Genomic DNA, 23,274 nt, shown 5'->3' with positions numbered 1-23,274 from the left:
ACACTGGAAGTATTTATTTTCCTCTATCTTTTCCTAGGGGGAAAAAACTGAAAAATCTCACTGTGTGTTTTAACAAATTCCATCATGTTTCTTTCAGCACAACCCTATGAATGGCTATTCAATTTCTTGCACCCAGTTTAAAAATTCCAGTTTTATCTAGAATTATGGACTCAGGCTCCAAAATATCAGTTCCAGCCTTGCTGAAGTCAGTGAAATTTATACTTCTTAGTAAATACATAGGACAGCAGTGGTAGTTAATAAAGAAATTGTTAAACAACATTACTTAAAATATTGTTATATTTTATAGCTCATTATTGATTATTAATTCCATTTCTGAAAAATAAAACCATCAAATAATGATATAAGAACATGACAGATAGCACAGAATTTTGCAAAAACAGCTTTAACCATGAGATTTAAATGTCACTCAGGAACATTTGCCTGTAAAATACCAATTTATTTTAATACTTAAAAAATAATAATAAATCCAGTGATAAATGTTCATTATCAAGAGTCAGCATAAAGTGCCAAATAGCAATAACTTTAAACAAAAAACATATTTGAATGTCTTGTCTTTTTTTTTTTTACACTGTTTAGGGGAAAAAATTAAAGATGATTCTGGATAAAATGGTCACGTTGAGATTCATCAGTAAAGTCTCCCACCTGTTCTTTACAAAACTCAGTTCACCATCACCTGGGCACATCCTGACTTGAAAGTACCACCAAGGCCACAGCAGTCATTTTTATTTATTATAATCAAGTTTCCCTTTTGTCACATGGGTTGCCTTTTCATTGGTTGCTTGATTTGGTTTGCTTGGGGTTTTTTTCCTTTCCATTTTTCTTTCAAATTACAAACTACCTCCTAAGGCACTAGACCACGAATAAACATAAATGACAAGATGTTCACTGCGGCATGCAGAAGAGATTCCCCCACACACAAAAAGGGGAAGAAAAAAACCCTGTCCACCAAAGACAGAAGTATTAATTTCTGAAAAGGATGGTAGGCCCCCAGTTATAGCACAACTCTTTCCAAGCAGTTTTATCAGTGATCTTCCCTGCCATCTCAACTGTGCCCCCAAATGTGGAATTAGTTAGGATCATACCCTTCTATATTTTCTTTTCCAAAGTTTATAAAGGAGACGCTTTTAGGCAAGTCAAACTTAATCAGGGAGGTAGAAACCTATTTGTTGTTTGTGTTTGAACTGAGGACAAAAATTCCTCTCCAATACATGAGCACCACCTTTTGACGTAAAGTTTAGTGAAGTCACGCAGGGTTTACACTTGGAAGTACCCAGGTTTTTGGAAAGGCGGACTGCATTTTTGTGCATGTCGGGTTGTGGGTTCTCTTGATGTAATTTTTTAAAGTGTTAAATTAATTACGTTGAACGTTCTCCATTGTCTCTGCGAAGAATTTGATCTAAAACGTAGAGTGAGGTGAAGAGATGAAGTTCGTTGGGGTTAAAATCTTCAGCATTTCATTTTGGAAGGTCTGAGTTCCTTTACTTGTGTGTGTAGCGTCTTGTGAACAGCCAGAGTCCTGGATTGGCAAAATCCTTTTCCGCATTCTTGACACTTAAAAGGTTTTTCTTTTGAGTGGATATATCTGGGAAGAGAAAAGAAGTGAAAAAGAGAAAAATGTTTTTTTTTAAATGGACATTTAATCTCTCCAGGGAAATGCAATTCTGTTTCATCTTGCTGGAATACAAACATTTGCTGTTGGGGGGGGATGTCGGATTAAAGAGAGCTTTGATCAACTGAAGAAAACTGTAATCACTCTGGATTTGGAATTATTAATGTTGATCCTGCTATGATTTACTGTTTACTGTTTAGACCAGGGATCTCCAACCTTGGCAACTTTAAGACTTATGGACTTCAACTCCCAGAGTTCCTCAGCCAAAGCTGGGACTTGAAGTTCAAAGTCTTAAAGTTGCCAAGGTTGGAGACCCCTGGTTTAGACCACAGTTTCTCAACCTCAGCAACTTCATCTCTTTTAACAATAGTACTTAAACATATATACCATACCTCCCTTGTCTAAATGGCTTACAGAGTCAGCCTATTGTCCCCAACAATCTGGGTCTCATTTAACCAACCTCGGAAGGATGGAAGGCTGAGTCAACCTTGAGCCGGTCAGGATTGAACTCTGCATTCTAACCACTGTACCACCATGCAATACATGAATATGTCATGATGCCACTGCCTTGATTAAGAGCAGGATACCTAACTCAAGGACCTATATTGCAGCATTTTTTGTTATTATGTCATCACATGTATCACCATTGGCTCTCCCTTTCCCATTCTGCAAGGATTTGGGCTAGTACAAAAATGGTCCTGAAATATTTGTATTAATATCAGAATGAAGTTCCATCCAAAAACAAACACAAATATATACATTTAGATATCTCTTTGAATTGGATAGGAAGATACAAAAATCAAAGAATCTACCATCCCCCCAAATAATTGAATTAGAAAGTTTAATATCCAGTTCTGTGTTAATAACATTGGTACAATAGCAATAGCACTTAGACATATACCACTTTACAGTGCTTGACAGCCCGCTCTAAGCAGTTTACAGAGTTAGCATATTGCCTCCCAACAATTTGGATCCTGATTTTACCGATCTCAGAAGGATGGAAGGCTGAGTCAACCTTGAGCCTGGTGAGATCTGAGCTGCCAAATTGCAGGCAGTCAGCAGTCAGCAGAAGTAGCCTGCAGTACTGCACTCTAACCACTTCACCACCATGGCACCACCATGGCACAGCAGTTGTGTATCAGTACATCCCACTGTTTTTAGACTATTATGAAATCACATTTTCAATTCCCATTCTGTCTAATAGTGGAAAGTGGAAAATATTAAAATTTAAAAGCATAGTGCTATCCTCTTTCTATTATTTTCAATTACGATATTTTATTATTTTATTTATTTATTTATTTATTTATTTATTTATTTATTTATTTATTTATTTATTTATTTATTTATTTATTTATTAATTATTATTTAGATTTGTATGCCGCCCCTCTCCGCGGACTCGGGGCGGCTCACAACAAGTCATAAACAAATCGTAACAAATCCAAATAAATTTAAATATTTAAAAAAGTTTAAAAGAGAACCCCAATATACTAACAAGCACACACACAAGCATACCATACATAAATTATACATGCCCGGGGGAGATGTTTCAGTTCCAGATATTATTATTATTATTATTATTATTATTATTATTATTATTATTATTATTGTTATTGTTATTGTTATTGTTATTGTTATTGTTATTAATAATAATAATAATAATAATAATAATTATTATTATTATTATTATTATTATTATTATTAGATTTGTATGCCAACCCTCTCCGCAGATTTGGAGATAGCTAGGTTGGTGGGGGGGATATCTAGGTATATCTAGGTTGGTCTAGGTATATCTAGGTTGGTGAGGGGACTCAGCAGTAAAGAGTTAAGAATATCTTGATAGTCATCTGGTAGTCATCTGGACTTCAGCAGATTAAACAGCATGGCCTTAATTTATAATTAGCCTTTTGTATACAAAAGAGAAGCATCCAAAGACTCAAACTTTTTTTTCAGTTGTTTAAAATAAGTGATTAAGGAAGTATCCAACTTTAATCAGAAGAATCCTGGAGGGATTTTTTTTTTAACACTTCTGCTATGTTTAAATCTCTCTCCCAGAATTTCTAGACAAGAAACCTTCCTTATTTCCCATCTTTAAAATTGGAAATATTTTTAACGTTACATTGTCATAGTAGTATGACGATCTATAAATAAATAATCAAAAGATCCTAATAATGTATAGGTTCCTAATTATTTTTCTAAATCCTTTTAACATTCACTTGACCTCCCCTATTCAAACATAAGGTAGACAGAAACCATCAATTGATGAAAAAACCCAAACTAGAATGAACAATGAAAAAAAGATAATTCACAAAGGAGCTTCACACAATATTAACAAGCATATATCTACAGCTTCAAAGTGGTTTCAATTACTTAACTATAGTATAATGGTTTATTTTTATTAGCTTTCTGAGAATTCTCTATTAGATTTTAATATAGTTTCATAATCCAATCCTACACTTTGAAACTGATTTAATTGTGTAGAGCAGGCATGTATTTATCATGCCAGTAAAAATATGGAAATACATACTAAATGAAGAAACATTACAATAAAATTTAATGTCCCCCCCCCCCCCCCCCCAATTTGTGTACATGTCAAGGAAAGAGTATACAAAAAGCTACATAAAGTCTCTTGGGGAAAATGTTGATTTTGTAATAAGAAATTGTATCTAGTTTTGGCATTGTATTACCAAGTTTAGCAGTTTAAAACTGAGTTCATTGATTGGACTATTGGGAACTATTATTTAGCACAGACCATAATGTAAAAAATAATTTTCAAAGGTTGGGGGGGCAGGGGGGAAGAGAATAGTGATACATTCTCTAAACAAGAGTTTAAATACAAAGCAAACTCCTTGATCCGCACTGTCTTGAAACCAATGTATCTAATCTTTGTCTTTTTTCCTTCCTGTGTTTAAATCCAAGGAGTTAAATGGAAGCGAGATTGTAACTTGGGTAATTAATTAGCTTCTCTTTATTAATTTACTTCTAAGAAATGGGTGTATATGATACATTTGGAGGGGCTTTCCATGAAATATGCAGTTATTTGAATTGGGTAATTATTTAAGGAAGGATACAGTTAAAAGTATACTCTTCACATACAGAAGATTCAGTTTTGATTAGCTTTGCCATTGGATTCACATGATATCTGTTCTACCTGGAGTAAGCTACTAGCTAGCATGCCCAGTTAATAAATTAAAGTTGCCAATGATAAAGCTCTGGAACCTATGATATAAACACCATTCCAAAATGAGAAACCTATGCTCCTCCAGTTGTTGCTGACCTTTAGCTGCAAAACTTAGAGAAGCACAGCAATAAAAGTATAATAGGATTTCTACCAATAAAATTGTTTCTTTGTTTGGATTCCAACTTGATGTTAAAAACAAGTTCATCTGCATATTTATTTACTCCATAGCTTAAATAGCTGAAAGTTCAGTGAGGTTTACTCTGAAATGGTATCCTCCAGATGTGTTCAATGACAATCCTTAAAACTTGTTAAAGAGTGTAACATTTTGAAATAAGCAGGGAGATATCTAGTGGGCATATGGAGAAAGCTGGCATACGAGACTGAAATGGTCATCATTTCAGCCATCCAATGGTCATCAATGCTCAAATTAAGAAGCATTGGCAATCAACAATGGATTAGGAGAGTAAAGGAAAGCACGCAGATTCAATCCCCGAGCACCTTCTCAGAGAAGAATCTGGACTTTGGGCTCATGGAGTTAGCAACAGCAATAGCACTTAAACTTACCTAATACTTCATAGTGCTCTTACAGCTCTCTCTAAGCAGTTTGCAGAGTCAGCATATTGGCCCCAATAATTTGGGTCCTCATTTTACTGATCTCGGAAAGCTGAGTCAACCTTGAACCAGTGAGAATAGAACTGCTGAACTGCAGGCAGCCCACAGGCAGCAGAAGTAGCCTGCAGTACTGCATTCTACTCATTGTGCCATGGTTATATACAGCGGTGGGCTGCTGCCCGGACAGGGGGGGAACTCAGTGGGGTAGCGAAAATGGAGCTCCACCCAAGAGCACCTAATTTACGTTGAAAGATGCTGAAAGAAAATGCAGGGGGTCCTACATAAGCCATGTCCACAGTGTGGTACTAAAAAAATTTGGTAGCCCTTCACTGGTTATATACCATTAATATGAGAGAACAAATGATACTACAGTACCATTTATTTATTTGTTTGTTTGTTGTTTGTTTGTTTGTTTGTTTGTTTATTTATTTATTTATTTATTTATTTATGCATGATAATAGCAAGGTGGATGGAACAGGAGAGACTGGGACATATCAAGTTATCAATGATGCCATCAGAGAAGGACATGAATGTCCATAGCCTCTACTCAGGAAAATGAGGAGCATCCTGAAGTACCAATCTAATTGACTCCGTTTTGAATTAAATGAAGTAATATTTCCTTCATGTTGAATGGGAACGTAAGACCCATTCAAAGCAGTTTCTAGAACTGCATGACCAGTGCCTTATAAGAGACCTTGATTTTTCTGAGCTTTAAGAATTGTTTGCCAATGTTCAAGCCCTATGTTGTCAACATTACATTATCTGCAAAAAGAAAAAAAAGGATATCCATCACTTAGATAGGTGTATTATACACTGCTCAAAAAAATAAAGGGAACATTTAAACAACATAATATAACTCCAGGTAAATCAAACTTCTGTGAAATCAAACTGTCCACTTAGGAAGCAACACTGATGGACAATCAATTTCACGTGCTGTTGTGCACATTCAACAGTATTCAGTGAGAATATTTCATTCATTCAGATCTAGGATGTGTTCTTTGAGTGTTCCCTTTATTTTTTTGAGCAGTATATTTTAATCAAAGCAGTGTGATTTATATTTATGATACAACCCTGACAAGCAATATTGTGATAATTTTTTAAACAATGCACCCTAAAATCCTTTATAATACACCTGAGTTTTGCTAAATAAACATATTCATTTACCTGTGATCTCTCAGGTGATCTTGCCTTCTGAAGGCCTTATGACAAATGTCGCACGTGTATGGCCGCTCATCTGTATGGGTTCTTTCATGAATCAAAAGGTTGTAGGACTTGGTGAAGTGTCTGCCACAGAATTTGCACACAAACTCCTTCTTGGTTTTGGAGGGTAGCCTCCCACGGGTGGGTTTCTTCTCGGGGGAAAGTTTGGTCACTTCAAGCAATGGGCCCAGGCCTGCAGAAGAGCCTTGGTTGTCTATCTGTCCCAGTTTGGAATGATCTTCTTGGGTGGCAGCCACGGCAAGGTTTGCAAAATCAAATCTAGGCTTGGCTTTGAGCGGCATATTTGTGGCTTCATGCTTGGGATGGATGATGTGTGGGAACAACGGGAAGGCAGGCAACTGGAATCTGGCATCCACTAGGCTGGTCACACCAGGCACTTTGGAGAAAGACGAGCGGGGCAGATGCATGGCAGGGTAGCCCAAAGTCCATTGGTGAAGATGAACAGCATGGAGGGCACTGAAACCGTAGAGGTTGGGCAGATGGTCTGAAGGCACCGCAGGGAGGCCATTGAATGCTTGCAGAAAGGAGTAATTGGTCAGCTGTAGGGAAGGATGGATTGGCACTGGGGCAGGCAAGGTCTTGCTCCCCATGCTGGCAGAGAAGTCTGAAAGAGAAGGCAAATGCCAGGAAGGAAGGAAGGAAGGAAGGAAGGAAGGAAGGAAGGAAGGAAGGAAGGAAGGAAGGGGAGAAACATAAAATGGGTTCAGTAAATGAAGTATGGAACAATGCAGTTATTTAATTTAATGTAACTATCTTAAAGAGAAATAAAACATAAAGACACTGAACCAAGAAGAACAGGTATAGCATAATGTTCAGAGAATGTTACGACACTGAACAATGAAATTATGAATACAGAAATTATAAGTACAGCATCAATTATAAGCTGCAGCATCAGTCCCATTTCATAATACTGCTTCCCTGACAGATTGTTTTAACAGCTGTACCTTCATAATAAATATGAAACTGGGTACAATAAATATTAAACCACTAGGAAATCTTAAGCAGCTATTAGAAATCCTAAAGGGCAACAGCAAAAGCCTCTCTTTTCCTTCTGAGGCCTGGCCATGATCCCAGAGTTAATCTTCTTCCTGATGGCCATGTGGAATAAGATTCAGCTACCGCTTCGGAGAGCTTCTGTCCACACATCATCTTCTTTGCTTTGTACAGCAAAACATCTCTGTACAATTCTGTGTGAAACTTTCTGAACTTTGCCCCAATATGATAGACCTTGGTATCCTAGAGACATTGTATTGTAAAAGGACAAGGAATAGAATGCAATATAGACAACTTCCAACTTACAGACAAGTCATACTTACAAACATACTACAATTCATATTTACAAACAACTTTAGCTTATTGCTAAAAAAAAATGGTACAAAGCTTTCTCCTTCCTCGAGCTGACAAACTACTGAAGTCTCACAAAGTTTGCAAGAACTGCTGAAGCAGCATGGTTTTTAAAAAAATACAGCCTGTTTCAGTGGTTCATGAAAACACTGTCCAGCTTCAATGCTTCATTTACATGAGGAAGGAGAAGGGGGGAGTAATTGGTAACTCATTGGTAAGTGTAAATTCCGACTTACATACAAATCTGACTTAAGGACAAATTTAGGATCAGAACTAATTCTTAACCCAGGGACTAGCTGGGTTGAGTAGAAAAAGAAATTTAAATTATATGTTCCTGGAGAGTGGGTAAGATTTCTAGGGCTTTTTATTATTGGATGGAACATTAAAAGATAAATAAATTTTATTGATTGATTGATTGATTGATTGATTGATTGATTGATTGATTGATTGGATTTGTATGCCACCCCTCTCCGGAGACTCGGGGCGGCTAACAGCAATAATAAAACAGCATATAATAATAATCCAATACTAAACACAGTTAAAAACCCATTATTATAAAAACCAAACATACATAGACATACCATGCATAAAATTGTAAAGGCCTAGGGAGAAAGAGTATCTCAATTCCCCCATGCCTGGTGGCAGAGGTGGGTTTTAAGCAGCTTACGAAAGGCAAGGAGGGTGGGGGCAATTCTAATCTCTGGGGGGAGTTGGTTCCAGAGGGCCAGGGCCGCCACAGAGAAGGCTCTTTCCCTGGGTCCCGCCAAGTGACATTATTTAGTTATTTTGGAGAAAGATGAGATATGAAAATTAAAGCAAAATATTGTTAGCCAGATGGCAAGATAAGAATTGGTGGTAGCACTATATAATGATATGACACAAATTTACTTATTAATAACAATTTAAACATATGGAATTTTCTAATATAATTTATGTGATATATGATAAGAAGTATTCTTTTTTATTTTAGATATACGTATATAGAACCTCTAGTAATTACAGGATAAATTGATACTGGATTAAGTCTTGTTGAGAAAACTGCAGGGGTTAATTCAGACACCTGCCAGGAGTCAACACTGATTTGTGGATGTTCACGCGCACACATATACCACAAAGTGTGAAAGCTGGAGGTTAGGCTTGTTGTACCACTGACTTTTATAAACTTATTTGAGAGAAGAAGGAGGATGGAATGAATGAATGCAAGCAAGCAGGTGAGGAGGTTCAGTCTGAACAGCAGAGATGCAATTTCCAGCTCAAAGCTTCCTTTACTGCCTTTGCCACAATAACAGACAGGCATTGAGTTTCATGGAGACAGAAAAACGCCCGTTCAGTGGGTCTTTGGGATATTTAATTAAAAGCTTACCTTTGGCAAATCTAGATAGGCACACACCTGGTTTGTCAGCTCAGGGTTAGCAGATTAGAAAAGGGGGCTTGGTAATGTTTACCCCTGCTCCAAATTTACTTCTCCTGAGTTGCATAACAGGAACCTAGCAGCATAACAAAGCCAAGACCTGGTCTTTTTTCTTCTTTTTTTGTCTATGGAGATCATCAAACATTCAAGTGATCTTTGTCCCAAAGGTGCTTTTTCTCCAAAAAGGCAAGTGGACCCTCCCACCACTTTGAAAACATTTTGCTTTTTATCCAAGAAGCTTCAGACTGTGAATTGAAGAAGCTTCCTGGGTGAGAAGCAAAATATTTTCAAAGGGGGGGGAGGAGGATAGGCCAGTTGCCTCTTGGGAAAAAAAAACACCTTTTTGTTTTACTGGAGCTCAATGAAGGCACATTGCAATCTGCAGTGTGGGGGAATCATTACTCGATCTCTCCAAATACCTGGATGGTCTTGCATTTTAAGTAGCTTCCTTGTCTCTTTTCTCTCCCTCTCATCACTGTGCTTCAACTTTGACCTGGCAATTTCCTTCAGAAAGAGTTTTCAAAGCGCTGTTTCATAAGCCATGCTGTCATTTCCCACATGTTTTCCTCCACTATGGGGCACTCGCCAAATAGGTGATAATCCTTGCTGGCCTACTCTGCAATGAAACAAGGCCTTGGAATTTAATAAGATCTGCTGCCAGCCATTTCTGCTACTTGAGTCACAAATTTCATCCATAGAGAAGGACTAGTGGTAGAAAATAAGACCCTGTCACTTATCCTCCACCCTATTTTTCTTTCTTGCTGTCCATTGGAAAGACCCAATGTCCTCTATCTTCTTCCAGTCAATTATGAAAGAAGAGGGTCTGGTTAAAACTTGGAGGAGACACCACTAGGAGATCCTAAAGATGTAACCTTGATTTGGGGTGGGGTGGGAAATCTGGAAGACAACAAAGGCCAAACTTTTTAAACTGTTGTTTGAAGAAAAATTATAATGAAAACCACTCAGGGTTGAAGTCTCCAGAAACTGAACCGGAGTTGAGGCTAAATCTTTAGCGGTAGGGTGGAAGGGTGAAATTTTATTTAAAGCGAAGTTTTTCAACCCCATTTCCAATCAGAGGTGGGGAATGGCACAGCAAGCCTAAAACTCAGAAGGACTGAGCAAACTCTGAAGCCTCAAGTTCAGGAAACTAGTATCAACATCTCAAGATGTCTTGTACTTTCATATGAGTTCTCAGAGAGAAGCGGCATATAGATCCAATCAATCAATCAATCAATCAAAAGGGAGGAAAGGGATTACAACTTTTGGAGTCAGTGAGTGACAAAAGTGGCACCGGTTTGAATGGCGGCACTCATTTACCGTTCCCTTCAAAGAAAATAGGAGAGATAAACACCAGTCTCCTCCAATGGTAGAGCCTTCCTTGATGACATTATGGCATTCAAAACCACTAACCAGCAATTCTGGGAGTTGTAGTCCACCTGCAGTTTATTTTAGGTTTAGAATAAAGCAACCAGCCTGGAGCCATCTGTGCTTTTAAGTTTAAATAATCGGAGGAAAAATGAGGGCACAGACTCATGAGGAGGATTAAACATGCCCCCTCCCCACTTTCTCAAACAACCCCTGGTGGCAAAGAAGGATGGAGAAGCCCATTCAGAAGACTGAGAAAACCAGCCAAAATGAACATGTTTTTCTACGGTTGTACCTGAAGGGAGGCGGTCCCGAGTCATAAAGAAATAGCAGAAATGGATTGAACTGTGTTTGGGCCTGATTTGTATATATGCCATCCTTTCGCATACGAGAATCACCTAAAACAGGGGTCTCCAACCTTGGCAACTTTAAGCCTAGTGGACTTCAACTCTCAGAATTCCACAGCTGGCTGGAGAATTCTGGGAGTTGAAGTCCACCAGGCTTAAAGTTACCAAGGTTGGAGACCCCTGACCTAAAACCTTGCCCTTCAGTCTGGGCTCAGAACACTGACAGGATTTTTCAGTGGATCCTGTTGCTTACAGAAGACTGTTCGGATGACTGCCTGGAAAAGTCCAAGATGATCCTTTGGCACCAAGAGAGCGGTAGCTGCAGCAAAGTGATATTCATACAAACATAGAAGATTGATGGCAGAAAAAGACCTCATTGTCCATCTAGTCTGCCCTTATACTATTTCCTGCATTTCATCTTAGGATGGATATATGTTTATCCCAGGCATGTTTAAATTCAGTTACTGTGGATTTACCAACCACGTCTGCCTGGAAGTTTGTTCCAAGCATCTACTACTCTTTCAGTAAAATAATATTTTCTCATGTTGCTTCTGATCTGTCCCCCAACTAACCTCAGATTGTGCCCCCTTGTTCTTGTGTTCACTTTCCTATTAAAAACACTTCCCTCCTGAACCTTATTTAACCATTTAACATATTTAAATGTTTCAATTCTGTCTCCCCCTTCCCTTCTGTCCTCCAGACTATACAGATTGAGTTCATTAAGTCTTTCCTGATAAGTTTTATGCTTAGGACCTTCCACTGTTTTTGTCTTTGGGCCCACTCAATTTTGTCAATATCTTTTTGTAGGTGAGGACTACAATCTCCCAATTTGGGTAGCAGGTCCCAAGTTCACTTTTTGCGCTAAAATAGCGAGCTATAAACTTGGCTTGACACGCCTTGGCTTTAGGTAAAGAAGATACAAATTTTGGAGTTTTTTGCCTGATTAGAGGCTGAAGGAGAGTAGGCAGTTCTCTGTTGGCGTTGGAGATAAAGTAGACGGGACTTTTTTTTAAGGGGGGGGAATAGCTCTCCCCTTTTTTTCTTTAGTGTCCCCGTTTTCCCAAAGGGCTCAGGACATCACACAGTCAGCCAAGATATACGGGCAAAGTTTCGAAAGAAGAACGAGGAGGAAAACTTACAGGGATGACTGGAGTGCTATCCGTGGACAGCGTAGAAAAGCGTTGCCCAGCCCCGATGCAAAACCCACCGGGACTGGGGGGCGGGGGTGTTGGCTGAGGATCGCCGCTGAGGGCCACTTTACTAGATCGGTGAGTGTGTGAGTGTGTGAGTGTGTGTGTGAGTGAGCGAGTGAGTGAATGAGAGAGAGAGAGAGAGAGAGAGAGAGAGAGAGAGAGAGAGAGAGAGAGAGAGAGGCGAATGCTAGAATTCCATCGCGTTGACCCAGAATAAACGAATGTGACATTTCGCCAAGATCTGCCTTTTCTAATTGGATAAGTTCAGAGTAGCCTTCGATTAAAGCACATGCACAAGCATTAGTAAGCCAGTCAGTCGTGGGGGCGGAGGGTATTCTCTTTCTGTTCATTTTTCCAAGAGCCTTTATGAAATCTCTTGGTTTGGATCTGGCTGAGAAAAACACCTTGTTTTAAATCTGGCAAGGGAAAGGGGGAGGCGGGTGGAGAATGGACCTGGTGTTCCTTCTGAGTTTTGGAGCTCAGATCAAGCAGCCCAGGAAGCCGGCGAGCAACCGAGAGAGAGGGAGGGAGGGAGGGAAGGAGGGAGAGAGGGAGGGAGAGAGGGAGAGAGGGAGAGTGATATATATATATAAAGAATGTCCTGATTGTTCAGGGATTCCCAGGTTTATTCCTGTGTTTGTTTGGTTCGGAAGCAAACGCTATTACGTTCCAAGAGGTTATCCGTGGACTACTTAAGATTTCGTGTGGCAACTAAATTCGCAATAGGCGATTTTCGTCCGAATGTCTCAAAAGTGTTAATTCCAGGGGAAAAGAAATCTCAGCCAAAAAACTCCCAAAAAACAAAACCCAGACAAATTAAGTTATGTTTTGTTTTTTCTTTCGTTTTGGCTGAGATTTCTTTTTCTCTAAGACAGACAGACAGACAGACAGACAGACAGACAGACAGACAGACAGACATACGCGCGCGCGCACACACACATACACACAGCGCAGTTATTTACCTGCCCAATTCACTTTCCTTAAAAGTCGTCAAGTTATCTAACCCCGGCTCCTTTTAAAAAAAAGAATTTGCCGCTTTATTTAATGAAGTAAAAAATTCCAGTGAAATTTTGTTTGGGGTGATGATGGAAATGCCCCTCAATAACGTGTTGCATTACAGCCAGATTAATCCGACGTTAGGACAACTTTATATCCAACTGACTTAAAGGAAGCATGCTCGACTGCGGGAAACGGAGGGAACCGATTTCGGGATTCAATCCGAGGGCGGACGTTTTAATCCCACGGCTCCGAGTTGAATCCTGCTTTTGAAACGCTAAGAGGCGCCGAAGAAGAAATTAAAGAGAAATTCCTTGCGACTGATTTTTCAAGCCGAAAGGGAAAGAAAATTCCGGTGTGGCAAAAAAGATTTTGGGTGCTATAAAAGCAGTTTAGTATGGAAGAGGAAAGGAGAGAAAGATAAAGGGGGGAAGGGAGGGAGAGGGAAAGAGGGGGAAGAGAAAGAGAAAGGGAAAGAGAGAGAGAAAGAGAGGGGGGAAAGGAAAGAAAGAAGGAAGGAATGAAGGAAGGAAAGAAAGAAAGAGAAAGAGAAAAAAGAAGCAAAGAGGAACCAGAAAGAATTTGTTCGGGCCATGGCTACAGATTTGCTGGCTGGAGTCCAAATTGGTAGGTTTCCCTTTTTCTCTGTTATACCCCGAAGTAGATGCAGCGTCAGGGACTCTGTTAGGACATCAAAGCCACGGGGGACAATCAACACTCATTCCCCATCCCCGTACTTTTCTGACACAGAGCCAGCTGTTTCTTTTATTTCAGTGCCACCTTTAAATTCTGTTTCATGTCAACAGATCTTTATCAGCAAAGTATTTGTCGCTTCTTTTTTTAAAACAAGGAAACGAGTCTGGGGGTTTGCAGCCCCTTACTAGTCGCATTACCCTCAAAGGCAATAGTAAAGCAAAATCCTCTCGAAAAATCAAAAGTAAACACACGGGTCGCTAAACAAACAAACAAGCAAACAAACAAACAACTCTGAGCCAACCAACTCTGGAATGCATAACCTTGATCGATTGGTTGAATGAATAAATAGAGGAATAAATAGGGAACATGGGCTACTCTAGAGTGGGTAACAAAAGCCAACAAAATTGAAAAGGGGAGTAAAAGAAAGGCTGAGCTCCTAAACATTGCTAATAACATTCATGAAGTCATCCATCCTGACTTAATTTGGCTCCATTTGATCTCTGCAAAATTTATCATAGAATAGAATAGAATAGAATAGAATAGAACAGAACAGAACTTTTTTAATTGGCCAAGTGTGATTGGACATACAAAGAATTTGTCTTTGGTGCATATGCTCTCAGTGTACATAAAAATTCATAAAAATTCATAAGATGCAACACTTAATGATACAAATAAGTACAAATTTATCTTAGTGTAGGCTTGTTTTAAATCTGGCAGGGGAAGCCTACATTATTGCTAGAAATTTTGCACCTAAATGTTTTTGTACTAATATCTCATGAAGGAAGACAGGAATATAGTCATAATTTATTTTTTAGCCAAGATTGCCTTGTCTGTGGATTACTCCATACTCACATACACACCCTTTCTTTCACTGTCGAGTTTCAAGATTGCAACCCTATACCCCAAATTGATTGTACTGTATTTTCTATGTAACCCAGTCCAAGGGAAGGTAACTAGTTTTTGGAGACTGCCTGAAGATAATTCCCATCAGCCTCACCTGGCTGGCCAATTGTGAGGCATACTGGGAGTTACCCTTCAACCATATATGAAGTGCCCATTCCCAGAAATTGAAGTACAGGAGATTGAGGGAAACGAATAACTTTTTGCTCTTTGTTCCTAAACGAATTGCCTTTTATTAAAGTACCAGGATTGCTGGAGATTCAGGTTGAAAACGTAATTTCACTACTAAGTTTGATGGGTGATTTTAGACCACTCTGGTTTTGATCAGGCTTCTGCCTAAGATGTGGTGGAAATTCACCTATAGTACCATGGTTAACTGAGTGTGTTCACTGTCACATTCAAAACAGATATAATTAAATAAGCTATAGTTAAACTTCAAAAATGGTGAAATATAACATGACCAACTCAGCTACACTTCAATAAACTTAATTGATAATATTATTATGAAGACAGTTTGGTCAGAATTAATATTTCTTTAATATATTTCTCATCTTTCATCTATCTATCTATTTATTTATCTATCTATCTGTCTTCTGTCTAAATTATCTATATGTCTTTCATAGTGAAGTACAAAGTTCTTTCCATGTATTTCACGGTAGGATGGAGGAAAGAACCCATATTTAAAAAGCTGTTCGAGCTGGATTAATGTTAGGTTACAGCCTATTTACACCTTTGTCCTAAGCGAGTTTAAACACACCTTAAGCACTTTCTAGAGCAGATGATGCCAAGAAAGGGCTTGCCTACATTTGGAGCTTAGCCCAGGTCAGGGCTGAGTTGCAGTTGGTTGTAGCTGCGTTGTAACATCTGTGGTGCAAGTATCTGGAAATGGAGCTATTTCTTTCTCCTTTTCCGCATTGCCTTTTTGCCTAAGTTCCTACCAGTTTGAGAAAAGCACAAAGGCTCCTGAAACAACTTAAGAACTGGGGGGGTGGGGATTGAGGAAAGACAGGGATTTACTTTCCCGGATTGCTCTGAATCCTGCCCAAGTTTGCAGCTTTCACTTTTTAAATTAAAACAGGCCTCAAGTTCCTTTTTTTTTTTTTTGAAGCTTTAGCTAATTAACCCAGCAAGTTGTTCTCTCCTTCCAGAGTTCTGGTTGGTCCGTGGCTGGCAATTCCAGGAGCGTTCTGTCCCACTGACCCGTTTTAGAAACATAGAAACATAGAAGATTGACGGCAGAAAAAACACCCCATGGCCCATCTAGTCTGCCCTTACACCATTCCCTGTATTTTACCTTAGGATGGATATATGCTTATCCCAGGCATACTTAAATTCACTGACTGTAGATTTACCAACCACATCTGCTGGAAGTTTGTTCCAAGCATCTACTACTCTTTCAGTAAAATAATATTTTCTCACATTACTTCTGATCTTTCCCCTTTTCTGCTTCGACTGCTAGGCAACACTTCCCACAATATTGCCCACCAGCGTGGAAAATGCTTGGAGGAAATGGATGTGGGCCGGCATGTAGGCACCCCTTCCTCACCGCAGAATAGCTACCCCTCCGCCTGTTGGACTGGAAAACATACTCCAAAGCCTTCCGTCTTCCTTCTGGTTTTGCTTTAAGGGCCTGAGCTTAGCAGGCTGACTGCATTCCCATGACATGCCATATCCATGGTTAACTGACCCATAAAGGTTTGCTCAATTAACCCAATTTTCTGGAAGGGCGGCCTGAATCATAAACTCATCACATGAGCTTGGGGTTGGCACAACAAGAAGAGGATGCAATGAGACTTAATTTGTGCCTTCCTTGTCTTGCCAACCACGGAGAGGCAAACATGCTCTGGGGAAAAAAATAAACAGGGGGCTAGTAGCGTGTATGAGGCGGCAGCCCCCGGGTGGTGGGAAATACCGTAGCCAAAGAATTAGGGAAAGCGAAGATTGTTGGAGGAGGAAGAAGAGAAGGAAGAAGAGGAAGTAGTAGTAGTAGTAGTAGTAGTAGTAGTAGTAGTAGTAGTAGTAGTAACGCCCTGGAATGATTCCCGCAGCTTTCAAGCCAAGGGCGTCGACTTCTCCGAGCGTGGACCTTGGATTCATAGCCCAGCGCGCTAAACTCAAATTCAGCAAATCCCACCGCAACTTCTGAAGGACACTTGGGGACGGCGGGGTGGGGGGAGAGTTAAGCTGGCCGCAAAAAAACCAACAACCACTGGGGCACTGAAGACCCAGATTGTTGGGGGCGATATGCTGATTCTGTAAAGCGCTTGGAGAGGGCTGTAAAAGCACTATAAAGCGGTATGTAAGTCCGAATGCTATTGCTAAATAGAAAAGGACCCTCCCGTACACGAAGCGGGGCTTTCAGAATGTAAGGAATTTGGGAGAGAACAAGGAAGAGCCCACCAAGCCTTTCTGGGTCTGCTTTTCTCTCCGGGATGCTCTCCCCTCCATCGCAGCCTCCGCGATTGGTCTCCAAGGTGCAGGTCTGAGGGTAACATAGGGTCGTTGTAGGAGAAGCCCTTCAGGAAAATGATGCTCTCCGTCTTGTAACTAACGACCCCACCAGAGAATTTGAATACGGCGAGGCTGGGTACTTCTCTTTCAGTACTCCTCTGCAAGAGCAGGTTTTTCTCTCTCTCTCTTCCTCTCTTTCATGTCCTCCCGAACAGGCGTAGACACTCGTGTCCTGGGCAGATTTTGAATCTCTCAGAGTCTCTCGCTCGCTCGCTCGCTCTCCCTCCCCCTCCCTGCCTCCCTCCTTCAGATGTCTTCAAACTTGGAAACTTTATGACTTGTGGACTTCCATCCCCAGAATTCTCCAGCCAGCATCCCTGTTCTACACTGTTTGAAAGCAACCCATCACAATATTTGTTGGATGAGAAAAAGAGATACTTCGCTCATTGCTGTCTCTTCAATTCAAAAGTTGCCAAATTTGGGGACCCCCCCCCCCTTCTGTAACGATCCACGCTCCTGGTGAGTTTCTCGAAATGGGAGCGGCCAAAGCGGGCCTTTGCAGATCACAAACCTGGCCCCACGGAGAACCTCGAGTGAATTCCTTCCTTTATTCTCAATCGGTCCACACGTGAACAACAATGGATTTGCTGACCTAATCCGCTGAGAGACGAGCGACGCGCAGAGCTCGCGCTCCCCTGGATGCGAAGGGGGTGGGAAGCGCTGGGCAGAGTAGAAAAACCCACCCACCCATTTCGCGCGCCTATCTCCCACGTGATGCTCAAGGCATACGCGATTGATGCGCTTCGCTGTATTGATAGCCAGAACACGGAGGCGCATTTTTCCCTCCCGAAGAATTAAAGTGGGAGCAAGAGAACGCTACAGACCACCGCCGCCCAAATCCTAGGGAAGTGTAGGATCACACCGATCTCCATACTTACCTGATCAGGTAAATAGAGCCAGGGATTCACCGCTAAGCTCCAGGCGAGCAAATTTCGTTCTTCCAGCGTTATTTCGATCGCCACTTTGTTGGGGTCGGAAGCAGACCCAGCCAACGACCGATCGATATCGAAGTTTATTCGCCTTTTCAGATGGAATAACGACAACTGCGGGCGTTTTAACTAACTACCCGAGGCTTTCCCCTTCCTCTCGCTGTTTTCCCTTCTGGGCCTTCCCACCAACTTCAACAACAGATGTAAGCTCCTCGGGGCTGGGTCTCCCCGCCCCCCTTTTAAAGCCACCTGCGCGGATCACGCGGCTCTTAGGATCCCTCTGCGCTCGGCTCCCAGCGGGGCAGACTAAACGAGCAGCGGCGGGTTGTTGTTATTTGGTCTCCCGGGCTTCGCGCTGCCCAGGAGGAAGTCGAGCCGAGTTCCCTACCTGCCTTTGGGAAGGCAAAAAAGGAAAGGGAATTGGGAGGGCCGGCCGGCGCTCCAACCCGGGAAAGAAGCGGATCCCTTCAAAGGAAGTCAGGGGTGGATTTAATTGAGCGTGGACGACTTAATTGCGCGCCCGGAGAAGCGGCTGGAAGGAGTCCAACAGCTCCGCTTTCGCACTTTTTCCCGAGCTCAGCCGGGAAGGGGCAAGGCTGGCTGGCTGGCTCCCTCCCTCCTTCGAGTCAGATAAGCCCGAAAGCGCCCTCGTCTCGTCCAAGCTCTCTGGTGCAAATTGCCTCAACCCCAAACGCTCCAAATTCGTTTGGAAGGTCGCTCCCGAGTCAGTTAGCTGCGAAACGAGGTGGCTGTCACCAAACATCTCGAGAGGAAGTCATCTTCCACGCGGGAAATAGCGGAGGGATCCTCTAAAACCTGAAGGCCTTCCTTTGGAGGAATCGCCAATTGAAGAGGGGAGGGGAGGGAGAGAGAAGGGAGGAGAGAGGGGGAGAGAGAGAGAGAGAAGGAAGAGAGAGAGAGAAGGAGGGAGATAGAGGATGGATGGAGAGAGGGAGATAGAATGAGGGGGAGAGAATGAGGGAGGGAGGGAGAGAAAAAAGAGGTAGTGAGAGGAGGGAGGGAGAGATAGGAGAGAGGGAGAGAGAGAAGAAAGGAGGGAGGGAGAGAGAAGGACGGAGAGGGAGAGGGGGAGAGAGAAGAGAGGGAGAGAGATGAAGGAGTGAGAGAGAGGAGTGAGAGAGAGATAAGGAGGGAGGGAGGGAGAGAGAAGAGAGGGAGGGAGGGAGAATGGAGGGAGGGGGAGAGAGAAAGATTCAAAATCTGCCCAGGACACACGCGTCTATGCCTGTTGGGGGGACGTGAAAGAGAGGGGGAGGTAGAGAAAATAAGTGAGCAAGAAATATATGTTTCCCTCAAGATGAAGAACATCTATTTTCCAGTCAAAAATTAAGTAGAAAATTGACTTTAAGTGATGGGGAACATGGACCTAGAAATGTCCGGCTTCACTAACCGGGCGGCGCCACTTTATAAAAGTAACCCATACACAAACACTGTGTTTTTAGTTCCCACAAACTTCTCGTCGACCGACCTGATTTCGCTGGCTTTCCCGCCAAAAGCCCGTCTAGCCGCGTAAAATGCACCGCTCTGTTCAAAGTAAACGTGTGTGTGTGTTTGGGGGGAGGGGGAGCGAAGAATTGTATATCCCAGCCCAACTCCTGAACATGGGCTTGCGGTTTTGTTTTTGGTCGTCCTCCCCCTTTTCGTTCCTTTTTCTGAGAGAAAGTTGCCGCCGAGCAGAAGCGGGAGAGAGAGTGCTTTTTTCCCTTCTGTTCGCTGGAGGGGGGAAAAAGCGCTGGAGTTTTCCTGAAAGCCGTTTTTACAAGCTACTTTGCAAACAGGAGAGAAATGGGAACCGAGGAGAAGAATCCCAAATTTCTGATCAGGTTAGATCTACTACAGAGTAAACCTGAGGAGGAGGAGACTACCACTGAGTAAACTTGGTGAGGAGACGACTACCACTGAGTAAACCTGGTGAGGAGACGACTATCACTGAGTAAACCTGGTTACGAGACCATCACTGAGTAAACCTGGTGTGGAGGAGACTACGTTGGAACCGCGCACTAAAACGCCCCCGACATATCTCGAAAAAAAGGCTACATTTGAGAAAGTGTGCAGCATGGAACCCATCGCAGCATCTCTCAGAAAATGGGCCTGGTTTTCCTAAGCGCAACCCAGGGGGATTTGTGAAGAGACCAAGGAAAGGCAGCAAAATTTAACTCCCGCCCAATAAAGCTCTACAAGGCCTTTTTCGAGGTTTCGACTCGAATTTGCCCGCATCCCGTTCGTTCGCGTACGGGAATCCGGGTAGGACTCAATTTAGGCACGGTTAGAAATCCAAAAGGGCTTTTATTTATCTGACACAGGCGGTGGAATCATTTTTCGTCGAAGAAGTCGTACGTTTTCAAAACGAGAACCTCCCGCCCACCTTTTGAGTATGCAGACGGTCACTTTTTATTTATCACTCCTGACCCAGAGAGGTTCGAGTTTGAAGGCAACTTTGGAAGAAATCGGTCCAACGAATTGGAAGTGGTTGCGCGCGAGCGCTTCTTGGTTGAGAGGCGGCGACGGACGGAGCAACAAACAATTCGAAACCCGAACGAAGGAAGCAAAATCGCAGAGCCAACTTGCGGGTGTACACGACCATCTTTCCCCCCCTAATGTGCCCACTCGAGTTTTCGTTCCTCCGCGAAGCCACATTCTGGAGAGTTTCAGAGCCCCCAGCCGCATTAAATCTTTTTTTTATTTGCAAACCGAGGCCGTAATCGTTTCCAAACTAAGAGAGACGCCAGGAGCGCGAGAAGCGACGGGGCGAAGATTTTTTAAAGCGTGCCCAGGATGCACCTGCTTGGATTCGGGCCCGTGAAGGGCTAAGATACCTGCCCCGAGTAGCCATAAAGTCAAGCCCGTGGAATCCCCAAAACGAGCCGATCCGTTTAAATCACGCAACCGGCTAAACGGAAGGCCTAGCTTTTCAGCTCGGCAGATCTGACATTTTGACATCTCTTGGTCTGTTTCAGGCCTAGCAAAATCGAGATAGACTGGAGAGCAAGCATCATCACAGGACAGAAAAAATCCTGTAAATACCAGAACTCGAACCCTCTTGGGGAAAACTCCCACTGTGGAGAAGTTAAAGTTCCAGAGGTCTTTGAACTTGGCAACTTGTTTTCTTGTTAGCCGCCCAGAGTCCTTTCGGGAGTTGGGCGGCATATAAATCAAATTAAATTAAATAAATAAATACACTTTAAGTGTTGTGGATTTCAACTCCCAGAATGGGAGAAACTCCAGCTGGCTGGAGAATTCTGGGAGTTGAAGTCCACAAGTCTTAAAGTTGCCAAGTTTGAAGACCTCGGAGTTAAATCAAGCCCTGGCCCACTTATTGCAAACAAAATACACTACTGTAAAATAAAAAATTCTCAATAGGCTCCCGGTCCTCCCACCAGAAAACAAGATCAAGGTAGACCTGTAAACAGGTTTAAAATTTAAGGACTAAAAATAAGCGTGCCGAAATCGGAGCAATGCCCATTTTTTACCCTTTGCAAAACCCAGACCCCGCGAATAACAAACGCACACACCAGCAACTCTTGGATACATTTGGAAGTCCCTCGCTCGCGCCCAGATGTTTAGGGCCCGGCCTCTTGCTTCATACCCCGTGATAGACAACTGGGCAGAATGGGGGTGGGGGTGTACCAGGGTAGAAAATCGACAACCCCCCCCCCCCCCTCTTTGGCCAGGGAAAGGAAAAGTTCCCGCTTTCAAACAAGCTCCAAAGAAAAGCGTAAAGGGCTGTGCGTTCTCCTCCTGGGGCGCCTTCAAGCATCAGGCGGGCATTTCAAGAGGCAAAACCGCCTTTTGCTGCGAGCGACTGTAGTTCTGCCAACCCGGGAAAACCACCCAGAGAGGCCGAAGCATGCGAGACTAATCTCGAGGGACGAACTGCTGGAAACGGGCGCCTTCCAACAGAAAGAGAGAGGGAGGCGGACTTTTCTCTTCCCTTTGCAAAAGAAAAACCTTTACGCACTCCGCAGCACTTTCCCTGCAAGTGTCACTGGGGAGGGGTCATTCCTTCTCTTGCCCCCTTCCCTCCCCGCCCATTTTTGGAGAGCAAACCCCATTGATCTCAAGGATGTGGAGGGCTGAGGGAGACCGTGGATCCTTGAGCAGGAGGAGCCGGTCTCAGGGCTATGGGACGCCTGCTGCCTCGGTGGCCGCTTGCGGCTGTCCTCCCAGTTGCAAGATCGGGGCATCCCGACAACGGGATCGGTGGGGTGGGGGGACTCAACCGGCAAGGCGGCCGCTTAGAGATACGCTGCGCCCCCCAAAAGATGGGCCGGAGTAGAAGGGGGATGCGCGGGAGAGGATGGGGACGCCTGGATGTATATTTACCTAATCTTGATCTTTGATTCCCCCGGTCCGCAGACAGTACAAAGTTCTTCCCGGAAACTCAACTGTGGCGCTGGCCTGATTGGGCAGAAGATCCTGGGAAGGAGGGAGGGAAGGAGGATCGGGACCAGCGAGACAACGGAGGCGCCAGGTGCCCAAGAGGCGGCTTTTTGTCCCCCCGCCGGGGCCAGGCGAGAGCCGAAGGCGCCTCTTTAGCACGCGAGCGCCGACTGAGCGGATCCCTTCCCCGGGCCGCCCCCTTATTTCAATCCCCTGCCTGTCGGACTCCCTCCCTCTTCCCCCCCACCCCACCCCGCCTGTCTTTCCCCACCCTTGGGCATGCGCACTGGTGGGAGGAAAAAGTTTCGCTCACTTTTGCGGCTCCGATCCCCGGTGGCGGCCCGCCCCGCCTGACCTCGCTCGGGTGGCAGCGCTCCCGGCTCCGCCTCCGCCGAGGCCCCCGCGGGATCAAAGGCCGGAGACGGGGGGGGGGCGAGGCTGAACGTCAAGGGCGACAAGCAAGGGGGTCCTTATCCCCGAGAGGATCCCCGGAAGCTCTCCTGGCTCATCCTTGGTATCTTCTGGAAATGGAAACGCGGC

At 43.1% G+C, this 23,274-nt stretch overlaps 1 protein-coding gene across 3 annotated transcripts; it reads right to left on the bottom strand.

Moving 5' to 3' along the window:
- Positions 1–282: 282 nt before the first annotated feature.
- Positions 283–23,274, bottom strand: OSR1 (odd-skipped related transcription factor 1). 3 transcript variants are annotated; one of them, XM_070732842.1, is made up of 4 exons: positions 23,048–23,274; positions 22,678–22,770; positions 6,585–7,245; positions 283–1,603 (listed from the first exon to the last, which is right to left on the bottom strand). In XM_070732842.1, exons 3-4 carry the CDS (start codon positions 7,229–7,231, stop codon positions 1,468–1,470), a joined length of 783 nt encoding a protein of 260 aa, XP_070588943.1. In that variant the 5' UTR covers positions 7,232–7,245; positions 22,678–22,770; positions 23,048–23,274; the 3' UTR covers positions 283–1,467. The 3 variants fall into 3 exon arrangements, with proteins under 3 accessions (XP_070588943.1, XP_070588942.1, XP_070588944.1); XM_070732841.1 differs by lacking the exon at positions 23,048–23,274 and having other exon boundaries at positions 22,678–22,891; XM_070732843.1 differs by lacking the exons at positions 22,678–22,770; positions 23,048–23,274 and adding an exon at positions 18,283–18,735.

This window comes from Erythrolamprus reginae, chromosome 1 (assembly GCF_031021105.1).
Source record: "Erythrolamprus reginae isolate rEryReg1 chromosome 1, rEryReg1.hap1, whole genome shotgun sequence".
NCBI classification, from domain to species: domain Eukaryota; kingdom Metazoa; phylum Chordata; class Lepidosauria; order Squamata; family Dipsadidae; genus Erythrolamprus; species Erythrolamprus reginae.
Note: the sequence above shows the minus strand (reverse complement) of the source record. Positions and strands in the feature narration are given on the sequence as shown.